Consider the following 12405-nt stretch of genomic DNA (forward strand, 5'->3'; position numbering starts at 1 on the left):
TCATCCACACCTTTATTGACCTAGCTGTGAGGCATGGCGCATTGTCCTGATGGAAAAACAGTCCTCAGAGTTGGGGAACATTGCCTGAGCAGAAGAAATCAACTGTTTTTCCAGGATAATCTTGTATGCGGCTTGATTGATACGTCCTTTGCAAAGATTAACCTGCCCAATTCCATCCTTGCTGAAGCATCCCCAGATCAACACGTGGTCGTCTAATGGTTAGATGGAAACCTGGAGAGGCGTACAAGCCACAGTGTCTTGCACCCACTGTGAAATTTGGTGGAGGATCGGTGATGATCTGGGGATGCTTCAGCAAGGCTGGAATTGGGCAGGTTGTTCTTTGCGAAGGACATATGAATCAAGCCGCATACAAGGTTATCCTGGAAAAAAACAGTTGATTCCTTCTGCTCAGGCAATGTTCCCCAACTGTGAGGACTGTTTTTTTTTCCAGCAGGACAATGCGCCATGCCACACAGCTAGGTCAATAAAGGTGTGGATGAAGGACCACCACATCAAATCCCTGTCATGGCCAGCCTACCAGCCCTGGGATTTTAATTGTCTTCAGTTGCAAACAAATAAACTGCTTATCGTTCTCGAAACCTATGCCACTATCAGCAGTTTGTCAGATTAGACACAGTACAGCCTTTCTCTAAACCTGAAGCCCATTGAAAACCTCTTGAATGTAATCAAGAGGAAGATGGATAGTCACAAGCTATCAAACAAAGAAGAACTGCTTAAATTTTTGTACCAGGAGTGGCATGACAGCTGTGATTAAAAATCATGGTTATTCCACAAAATATTGATTTCTGAACTCTTCCTGAGTTAAAACATTAGTATTGTTGTTTCTAAATGATTATGAACATTTTTTTTTGCATTATTTGAGGTCTGCAAGCGATTCATTTTTTTGTTATTTTGACTATTTCTCATTTTCAGAAAATAAATACAAAATGTATTGCTTGGAACTTCAAAGACATGTTGTCAGTAGTTTATAGAATCAAAGAACAATTTACATTTTACTCAAAAATATAGCTATAAAGAGAAAAATCAGACAAGCTGAAAACTTTGCAGTGGTCTCTTAATTATTGCCAGAGCTGTATATATACACTCTTCTGGTCTCAAGTATGTCAATCATCAGAAAGCTATGTATCATATAGCTATGAAATGCAAAGCATGTCAGAAAAACTACTATGCGGTGTGGTGTTAATCTGTGAAATATTGAAAGTGAAAACTAGCTTTAAGATATGATAAACATTTTCACAAGTAAATGTGTCGTTAAAGTTAATTAATAATTGACTCTTGAAATTAATTTGCAGATCTCAAAATTTTAAATAATAAAAAAATATATATGTATATATTCAAAATAGTGCATAAGAGCATCATGCATATTGAACACCTCCATCTGTCATATAATCCATGCAGACAAAAAACACTATTAAATGTCATATTGCTCTAAAAAGCAATATAAATTAATGTGCCAGAGGGGAAAAAAAGAAAGGGCTGTGAAAAATACTTTCTTATGAAATGCACAAAATCAAAAGGAATCACTCCTGCTATAGCACCCAGAATAGACGGAAACCTGATGGATACGTCTGATGTTTAGGCATTAGAATGTTTTCACATGATACCATACTTTTATTTTTATTAGAATGTCACATTTGTAAATAAATTAATATACTATACAGCCAGCACATGTTATGGCAACTGGTAAATAGTGTCCAAACTTAAATTGATGCCTGTAAGTTCCTTATTATTTTAATGTAAGCTATAGATATACTGTATATTTTGTTCTATATGGGTTTTAGGGTATTTAGGTTGTAATTTATTATTTAATCATGCAAAACTACCATAAACTGACTGTAACAGGGAGATCCACTACTGGACAGCCCCTTATTACATGCTAACATTCCCTAGATATAAAAAACAAACAAAACAAACAAAGAACACATTCACATCGCTGGAACGGGACGAAAGTATTTTTTTCTTCTTTTTACTTTATCTGGACCACTTTAACATTTAAGCAGAGGTTGTCCATCAGTGGGCAAACCCTTTAAAAGCAACCCTGTGAAATTGAAAATACGGTACCAAAATAATTTTGTGATTATTTTAGTTTTTGCTATTGTCTTGTAAATACAGTGTCTTGGAAAAGTATTCATACCTCCTGAGCTTTTCCACATTTTTTTATGTTACACCCACAAACTTAAATATATTTTGTTGGGATTTTATGTTATATACCAACACATAGTAGCAAGTATTTGTGAAGTGTAAAAGAAATTTGACATGGTTTTTACAATATTTTAAAAATGCAAATCTGAAAATTGTGATGGGCATTTGTATTTAGCCTCCTGAGTCAATACTTTGTAAGACCACCTTTCGCTGCAATAACTGCTGCAAGTCTTTTGGGGTATGTCGCTACCAGGTTTGCACATCCACAGGTCAAAATTTGATCTTATTCTTCTTTGCAAACTAGTTCTAACTCAGTTAGATTGGATGGAGGCGTCTCTGAGCAGCAATTTTCAAGCTGTGCCATCGATACTCAATGGGATGTAGGTCTCAATTTTAACTGGGCCTTTCAGACACATGACTATACTTTGATCTAAACCCTTTCATTGTAGCTCTGGCAGTAAGTTTATGGTTGGCGCACTGAAGAAGGAGTTTTTTCTCCGAAACGAACGTCGGGGTGGGCTGGTGGACCACGCGGGTTCCTGCTGTTGCACTCTGTAAGTTATTTGTGTGAAGTTTTATACCACTATGTGATACTGTTTGCGCCTCTGGGACTCTTGCCATAATAATTATTTGCTTACTATGGGCATTATCCAATAGAATTCTATTATGTTATATTACTTACTTATTTTCAGTGTGGTTCTACCGGCTCTTTCCCATGGATGCTGTCTCTATGTGTACATTTTAGCCCCTTTTTTTTTACCATTTTTTGATTACCAAGAAAAATTTTGCATATTGACTATACCATCTTGGACTTTAGGACTGTGTTTCTTGTGCTTTTTTCCTATTCATAGTTTATATACTGCAGTTGGTCCAGCTTTAGTCCACATTGATATTATGGGCGATATATTTATGTTTATATTAATTTGATTAGGTTTCCCATATGTATTATAATATGCTCACAACAATTATTTGTTATTATCACATGCTGGTTGTGTCCACTACATGGTTGTTTGCAAACTGAAAAATGGAATTCTTTAGGTCTTGCTTTCAAAAATGGCTTTCTCTTTGCCACTCTCCCATAAATACCAGATTCCTGGAGTATATGACTAAGTCTGCGTTTAAACATTCAGTATTTGGTCAGTATTTTACATCAGTATTTGTAAGTCAAATCCAGGAGTGGGTATAAAATGCAGAAGTGGTGACGTGTTTGTATTATACTTTCCTTTTGATTGTTTCACTCTCTGATTTTGGCTTACAAATACTTATGTAAAATAGTGACCGAATACTGACCATGTGGATGTGGCCTTATAGTTGTCCTGTGGACAGATTCTCCTGCCTAAGCTGTGGATCTCTGCAGCTGCTCCTGAGTGACCATGGGCCTCTTGACTGCTTCTCTAATGAGTGCTATCCTTGCTTGGAATGTCAATTTAGATGGACCGCCATGTCGTGGTAGGTTTCCAGTTGTACCATATCCTTTCCATTTTTGGATGATAGACTGAACAGTTCTCTCTGAGATGAGCTTGGGCTATTTAACCTAATTCTGCTTTACTCGTGTTCACATATTTATCCCTCAAACAAAACAGAACCCGGCACTCAACTTTGCGGTGAGGTTAAAGGTGGATTTATTCAATCCCAGTATGTGACAAGACATTTCGGTTGCAACCAGAGACCTTCATCAATTACATACATAGGGATGAGTTATATTGAATAAGAAATGGCTGTGCAGGCCTGCAGAGGAAAAGATGTATCAGAGATACAATAAAGTGGATAGTAGATATAAAGAAGTCATCTGAATGAGGTGGATGCAGCTGTGGACTCGGCGGTAGCAGCCACGATACAAGCTGCATCCACCTCATTCAGATGACTTCTTTATATCTACTATCCACTTTATTTTATCTCCAATACATCTTTTCCTCTGCAGGCCTGCACAGCCATTTCTTATTCAATATAATTCATCCATTTGTATGTAATTGATGAAGGTCTCTGGTTGCAACCGAAATGTCTTGTCACATACTGGGATTGAATAAATCCACCTTTAACCTCACCGCAAAGTTGAGTGCCGGGTTCTGTTTTGTTTGATTACGGTTTGGGAACCTACCCGAGCACCTTTCTGTTGTTGTGCACACGTCCTTCTGTTACTCACATATTTATCCCTGACCTGTCTGGTGTGTTCTTTGGTTTTCATGATGGTGTCCCTAATGTTCTCAAGCAAACTTCTGAGGCCTTCACAGAACAGCTGTATTTATAATGAGAATAAATTACACCCAGGTAAACTCAATTTACTAATCATAATTATGTAACTTCTGGAGGCAATTGATCAAAATTATATTTAGGGGTATCAGACTACAAGGGACTGAATACAAATGCACGTCACAATTTTCTGTTGTATATTTTTAAAATAATTAGAACATTGTGTATCATTTCCTTTACCCTTCACAAATACTTGCTACTTTGTGTTGATATATCACTTAAAATCCCATTCAAGCTTATGGGTGTAACATGGAAAAGTTCACAGGATATGAACACTTTTTCAAGGCAGTATTATATATATATATATATATATATATACATATATATATATATATATATATATATATATATACATTCAGTACAGACCAAAAGTTTGGACACACCTTCTCATTTAAAGATTTTTCTGTATCTTCATGACTATGAAAATTGTAAATTCACACTCAAAGCATCAAAACTATGAATTAACACATGTGGAATTATATACTTAACAAAAAAGTGTGAAACTACTGAAATTATGTCTTATATTCTAGGTTCTTCAAAGTAGCCACCTTTTGGTTTGATGACTGCTTTGCACACTCTTGGCATTCTCTTGATGAGCTTCAAGAGGTAGTCACCGGAGAAGGTGTGTCCAAACTTTTGGTCTATACTGTATATATATATATATATAAAGACAATATAATAAACTGCAAATAATGGAAATGATACAGGACACTAGACTTTGCATATATGTGCATGCCAGTATTTTAGCTTTGTGTTTTCAGTAATCAAAAAGGTGGATGGAGTAAAAATAAGAAGAGTTCAATCTTGTCTCCAGATGAGTTGAATAAGTCCATACATAGGTCCTATTACCCGGTGGTAGCAGAATATTTAGAGACGCCTTACATGACTTTAGAGACTTAATACACTAAGTGTTTACTCACTTGCATCCACGTTCTCTTCTTCTATCTGGTTAATTCCAAAGAGGTGTAGCCCACTGGCAGGAATGTTGTTCTTTAGTGATTCTGTCAATGTTTTGTCAAGTAAATCTCTGTCATATGGCATAATTTTAAATGCCTGTAAAAACATATGCTGTATATAGTATTCAAGAAAAAGACCCAATCTGGATAAAAAGATAATGGAAAGCATCTGCTTAACTAAACAGAAAAGTGTAATTTTCCAATGGCACAAGGAGAGGAGCCACAAAGAATCTGAGTTCTCAATAACTTCTCCTTTCCATTACCTGATTCATGCCCACTCATAAAATTATAAAAATGTGATAATAATAACATACATTTATGGTAATGTATCTGACTGCAAGTCTGTAGAAAAGACTTTTCATGACCTTAAAGGGGTTGTCTCACATTCTTAAATGGAAAAAAAACGGTGACTCAATGGTTAGCACTGTTGCTTTGCAGGGCTGTTGTTGAGCCGCCGCCGATCAGACACTGATGACCTATACTAAGGATAGGCCATCAATGGTAAAGTCCCAGAAAACGCTTTAAAAAATCCTCTCTGTTTCCAGAAGAGAGAGAATTATAATTCTATGGTTTACGGCTCTTAGACACTACTGCAGTCTGTAAATGGTGGCTGATCTTCTCAGCAGGGAGTTCAGGGCTTTCAAGCTCTTTGCTATACAGCTAGAAAGTAGAGATAAGCGACTAGTGTAAGTTCTGGTTCTTCTACCAGAACTGTACACGAACTTGAACCAAAACCCGAGCCCCATTGAAAACAATAGGGACCCACATTTTTGTCTCTCGCCCTGCAATAGACTTACCCCGGAACTCCAAACATTGCACATGGACTTCGGGGAGAAGTCCATGTTCGGCGTTTATCACTGGACACTAACTTTCCAGTACGAACGCAACAAACTTTTAAGTTCTGGTTCTCTCATCTCTACTAGCAAGAACTTCTCTGAATTCGGCCAGCATCAGTGTCCCTGTGCTCTTCTGATGTTGCAGAGACAAAGCTGCCTCTACCTGCAGAATCTGGGAGTGCACAGTTCAGACCAGCCATCCAACGATGCTAAAGGCCTGAACAAGCAATCATCAGGAGTGCACTTTCACTAGGAAGTAGCACGCCAGGAGGCAGGGGAGCAGTGCGTTCCTGAAGACAGAACAGGGGACAACCATTTTCATTTCACTTTAGCTTTAAGAACATATTCCAATGGAAAACTTTCCCATACAAGTGCTAACCGAGTGTAGATAAGACAGAACTCAGGCTAAACACAATAGCCAAATGCAAATTTGCCATCTGTTCGTTAACAAAAAATTGCAAAATGCACTACCTTGGTACTTTGGTACCATTTTCAAGCCTCTCCCATTACATTCAATAGGTTTGTGAATAAGGGACTTCACGCGGTAACAAAAAAGTATTTAATTTGGATAGAAAATGTTCTGCTTCTCACAGATGACTTTTCCATTGTTCCTCTGTGATACATACAGGACATGCGTTCTCAGTAATACTTCCGTAATGGCGGATACACTGCAACATTAAGAAAAAGTTGCAATTTTGCCTCGATTCCAAAATAATATAAAAAAAGCTAAATTACAAAGACACAAAAAAAAAAGGCTGAAGTATGTACACCCTTTCAGCAGTGTGAAAGCAGATTTAGCCTGATACATTTGTTATGAATATGCATTTTCTGAATTATTTTCTCACCTGACACATAAATTCAACGGGATTAGATGCGTTGTCGAGTAAATTACTAATTTCTTCCATGTCAGTGAAGTAGGAGATTTTGGCTTCACACATAACCAGAGTTCCAGAATAGACTTTCAAAAATACCAATCCAGATGGCAGATCTATGAAGAACAATAGTTCATTAAGGATTAAGGATGCATTAGAACAGGGGTCTCCAACCTGTAGCTTTGGAAGCCACATATGGCATGATATGTGGCGCACGGCTGTCTGCAAGCTTAGTGCATTAGCTCCAGGTCTAACAAATAGGTATGACGAGCACATCTCAAAATGGTGAATTTTGTGAGTAGCCCTGCACAGAAGAACAGTTCTGGATGGGGTATAGTGGGAACCCATGGAGCTTGGTATACTGCTTCGGGGTGATTTCTATGGAAAATCTTTCATTATCATTATGCATGTAATGGGGGCTTTGGTTGCCACTACTGTGAGGGGTTTGGGAGCTGAATGTGGCCCGCGTGCCTCTCTCAGAGCCGAAAGATGGCGGAATAATGGATTAGAAATTTTACTAGGATGCGGTTTCATACACGCTCATCGGTAACCGTCAGTAATATGGAATCGCAATACAGACAGATGATATGTCAATAGTAGTATATCAGCAATAATGATGTCGGGCATTCTTTTCAGGTGGAAATTAAACTACTCATGTAATACAGGCATATTACATGCTTCAATGGGCGGTTTCTATATGACCGACGCTGCTTTAAGTTACGATCATGAAATGAAGGAAGGAAATGAAACCTGTTTATTTCATGTTACATTGTTTAAACAACTAACTAAAGAGGTCAAAATTAGGCAATTTTTGCTCTTATTCCCTCTGCTCAACGCAGTATTGCATTTTTTGTTAAATCCACATGAGATTCCAGAGATATGAGCCTATTTATATACAGTAGTGCACCCAATATGATCATTTTTGTGGTTTTTACGAAGTGGGCGTGATAATGTGGTACACACTAAAGTCACACCCCCAGGAAGTCCTGTGAGCACCACCCTCTTAGTAAAGACCATAAAGATTAGCATAGTGGGCACACTAAATAAAAAGGGCCGTATCCAGCGAACCATTTGACAGATTTAGAAAGTAAAGAAATGGAAGTGGGGCAGCGGGAATAAAATATGAGCAAAAGCGGAGCACATTTGACCTGGCGACAGGTCCCCTTTAAGGCTTTAAGAAGTGTGTATACAGATGTCCACATGTTACCCAAAGAAGCAAGTACTGGAAACCAGGTGGAGATCATCTTACAAATTATACCACATTTTTCTTTCCAACAAAAAGATGAAAGCAATGGTTGTCTTGTTCCTCCACTCCTTTCATTGTGATGTATTGGGACCTCATACCCAGAGAGAAGAGACATTGTAATTTTTGTTATTAGATTCTCCATCTCTCTATTTGTTCAGTTTTGAACAGTAGAGACTGGAAATAACTGTATTTAAGTTTTCTGACCCCTCGATGAGCACGTTTAATCTCTTCCTTTTTCCAGTTCTCTAGTATTTCTCAAAGGTTAATTTGTTTTCCTATCAATGAATAACATAAAGCAGTTGTACATTCACAAACTTTGCCCATTAAAAGTAGATAAATGCTGACAGATCAGTGTGAAATCAAATGTATGTGAGACATCCAAACTGAATTTCCAAATACCCGATGCCATATTCTGCAGAGAAATTTAGGAGTTGAGTATTTATGTGCTGAGAAAGTCAGAGGACAAAGATCTGGTAAAATAAGAATTTGGGCAAGACTAATATTAGGGTAGATTTACTAAAGTGATTGCAATCTAAGTTTGGCAGAAACTGTCAGCCTTTTGCACCTCCCTCAACAAAAGGAATGTAGCTTTATTGGGGGGAGAATGTAGCTTAACTGGAAAGGAGTATAGCTTAAAAAAATTGGTCTAAGAATGAGTAAACCAATAGGTGGTGTAATATTAGGGTCGGTGCACATGATGACCTTTTCTGTCAGATTCCACTTGAAATCCACTTAAAAAAATGCATAAAACTGCTAAAAAGAATGCTCATATACTCTGCAATGTCAGATCCTCTTGCTGAGCATATGTTCAGTCATTTCCAGCTTCTTTTAGCCTCTTCAGGCTTCAAAAGCTCTGATGTGGCTAAAAGTAACCTGACCATTCTTCAGGCCTTCACTAGTCTATATATACAGTTAAAAAAAGGACACCAGTGGCAAAGTCGATGCAAAAAGGACACCATGCAAAATGTTTCTGGGAAAACATCGCTGGCGTTTTACAGAAGATTCTCCACCAACACAGTGGGACTGACAGCTGCAGGCGGCCTGTACTAAACAATGTGAGATTTCGGCAGCAGCAGCAAGGAGGTCACTGAGAGGCTTAAGAGTTTATCAATCAGGTGAGGTGGGTGGGATTCAGCAGCAGCATGGGGGGTACTAAGAAGCTTGTCAATCAGCCTAGTTAGGCCAAGATTTACAGCAGCAGGCAGGAGGGGCACTGAGGAGCTTGTCAGTCAACCTAGTTAGGCTGAGATTTACAGCAGCAGGCAGGAGGGGCACTGAGGAGCTTGTCATTCTGCCTAGTTAGGCCGAGATTTACAGCAGCAGGCAGGAAGGGCACTGAGGAGCTTGTCAGTCTGCCTAGTTAAGCCGAACTTTACAGCAGCAGGCAGGAAGGGCACTGAGGAGCTTGTCATTCTGCCTAGTTAGGCCAAGATTTACAGCAGCAGGCAGGAAGGGCACTGAGGAGCTTGTCAGTCTGCCTAGTTAGGCCGAGATTTACAGCAGCAGGCAGGAAGGGCACTGAGGAGCTTGTCAGTCTGCCTAGTTAGGCCGAACTTTACAGCAGCAGGCAGGAAGGGCACTGAGGAGCTTCTCAGTCAGCCTAGTTAGGCCGAGATTTACAGCAGCAGGCAGGAAGGGCACTGAGGAGCTTGTCAGTCTGCCTAGTTAGGCCGAACTTTACAGCAGCAGGCAGGTAGGGCACTGAGGAGCTTGTCAGTCAGCCTAGTTAGGCTGAGATTTACAGCAGCAGGCAGGTAGGGCACTGAGGAGCTTGTCAGTCAGCCTAGTTAGGCCGTGATTTACAGCAGCAGGCAGGTAGGGCACTGAGGAGCTTGTCAATCAGGTTAAGTGGGAGGAGACTGAGTGTGAAAATCCATGTAAGTACTCCAGTCTTTTTAGATCTTGGAGTTCTATTCAATAAAGTTTGCAGTTGTATTGTGAAATCTGGTGACAAATCTGATTTAAAATGCATATTTTAAAACCCATCGCTTGGTACGTGGGTGCATGTAAAAACAGTTTTATTGATCAAGTTTGTTGCTTGCATCTACTACAATATTATGTTATTGGATAATGAATAAAGTAAAAATAATCTCAAACGTGTTTATTAATATTTGTTAGTAAAAAAAAAGTTATATAAAACTGTAAAAGTGCAAAGGAATTAGACCACAACTATGAGAGCCAAAATTGAGAAAACAAATCCAGAAAATCACCTTGTCTGATTTGGCAAGATTTATTTTTCAAATTATGGTGGAAAGTAAGTATTTGGTCACCTAAAACAATGCAAGATTTCTGGCTCTCACAGATCTGTAACTTCTTCTTTAAGAGGCTCCTCTGTCCTCCACTTACTACCTGTAGTAATGGCACCTGTTTGAGCTTGTTATCAGTATAAAAGACACCTGTCCACAACCTCAAACAGTCACACTCCAAACTCCACTATGAGGAAGACCAAAGAGCCGTGGAAGAACACCAGAAACAAAATTGTAGCCCTTCATGTTGTGAATTCCGCTCTTGGGCTCCCTCCGGTGGTTGTAAGTGGCACTTTTGTGAGTTCTGCTCTTGGGCTCCCTCTTGTGGTTTCTAGTGGTATGGCTGCTCCTTGGAGTTAGCTGTCATCAGCTGCCTCCACTTATCGTCCGCTATTTAAGTCTGGCTCTTTCTTCAGCCTGTGCCACTTGTCAATGTTTCCTGGCTGGATTCACATCTCTGCTTGGATTCTCCTGGTTTCCTGACCAGTTCTGCAAAGATAAGTTCTGGCTTTGCTCATTTCAGTCCACATGTTGTGGACTTATTGTTCTGTGCATTTTATATTTGTCCAGCTTGTCAGTATGGATTTTTTCTGTTAGCTGGAAGCTCTGGGAAGCAGATTTACCCTCCACACCTTTAGTCAGGTGTGGAGATTTTGTAAACTCAGTGTGGATTGTTTTGTAGTTTTTATACTGACCACACAGTATCCTTTCCTGTCCTATCTATCAAGCTAGACTGGCCTCCTATGCTAAAATCTGATTTCATTTCTGCGTATGTTATTTTCCCCTCCTCTCACCGTAAATATTTGTGGGGGGCTATCTTTCCTTTGGGGATTTTCTCTGAGGCAAGATAGGTTTCCTGTTTCCATCTTTAGGGGAAGTTAGATCTTAGGCTGTGCCGAGGGGTCTAGGGAGCGTCAGGTACCCCCCACGGCTATTTTTAGTTGCGCTGCTAGGTTCAGGGTTTGCGGTCAGTACAGATACCACCTCCTTCAGAGCTTGTCTCATGTTGTTCCTAAACCACCAGATCAGAACACCTTCACCAGTCTGGGAAGACTGAATCTGCAATCGGCAAGCATTTGGTAAAGGCATGCCTGGTAAAGGCATGTAAAAATGGCCACCACCCAAAGATAAAGCTATGTGTACTCTATAACACGACATGTGTTTATAGTCACAAACCACAGGCACCATGTAGTGAGAAGTTCCCTGGAATTCATACAGGCCACAGACCCGTAATGGGTTGAAACATAAGTGTTATGTATTTGGCACAATAAACTCTGCTTGATACGTTATCACCGATGTTGCACGCTGTCGATTTTTCCCTTGCTTGTGGAATTCATATAGATCAAAGGTCTTTTAAATTTGCACCTCAGTGATTAGCTATCTAAGTACTTGCTTATCTTAACTGGCAGGTAAAACATCTTTATTTCTGTCATATTCTAGGCAAATTTCTAGAATAAGTTATCTTCTTCACACTTTATACATGGCCTAATAATTTAGAAAAAAATGTCATACATTCTTCTCATAAAATAGCCGATTGATAAAATAATTTGTCAATGCTAAATGTATTGAAGCATCCGTTTAAGAGTTAAAAAATAAATCTTACCTGGAGCATCCACTGATAACATGTATTCATTTTGCAAAGTTGCAGGCAGACATGTAGAACGACCGTTCAGAGGGGTAAAATGGACCTCATTTTTAATCCGACTGTCCAATTTGCACTTAAAAATTAGGTATATTTGTGTCTTAACCTGTAAAACACATTTATCAAGGTTATAGGTGAAATGAAAGAGTTCAAGTTGTTGTCTTATGATCATGTTACGTTCAGCCTCCTGTATC

The 12405-nt window shown here is 39.1% G+C and overlaps 1 protein-coding gene across 1 annotated transcript in view; it reads right to left on the reverse strand.

Annotated features, from left to right (window-relative positions):
• The window catches only part of PIK3AP1 (phosphoinositide-3-kinase adaptor protein 1), a 176000-nt gene that overhangs the window by 114156 nt on the left and 49439 nt on the right, over positions 1-12405 (reverse strand). The window contains exons 4-6 of the mRNA XM_069753376.1: positions 12173-12317; positions 7051-7193; positions 5334-5466 (exon numbers count right to left, since the gene is read on the reverse strand). Coding sequence (XP_069609477.1) covers positions 5334-5466; positions 7051-7193; positions 12173-12317 — 421 coding nt within the window. The remainder of the gene's footprint in view (positions 1-5333; positions 5467-7050; positions 7194-12172; positions 12318-12405) is intronic.

The sequence above is a fragment of the Ranitomeya imitator genome, chromosome 2 (assembly GCF_032444005.1).
Source record: "Ranitomeya imitator isolate aRanImi1 chromosome 2, aRanImi1.pri, whole genome shotgun sequence".
In the NCBI taxonomy this organism is placed as follows: domain Eukaryota; kingdom Metazoa; phylum Chordata; class Amphibia; order Anura; family Dendrobatidae; genus Ranitomeya; species Ranitomeya imitator.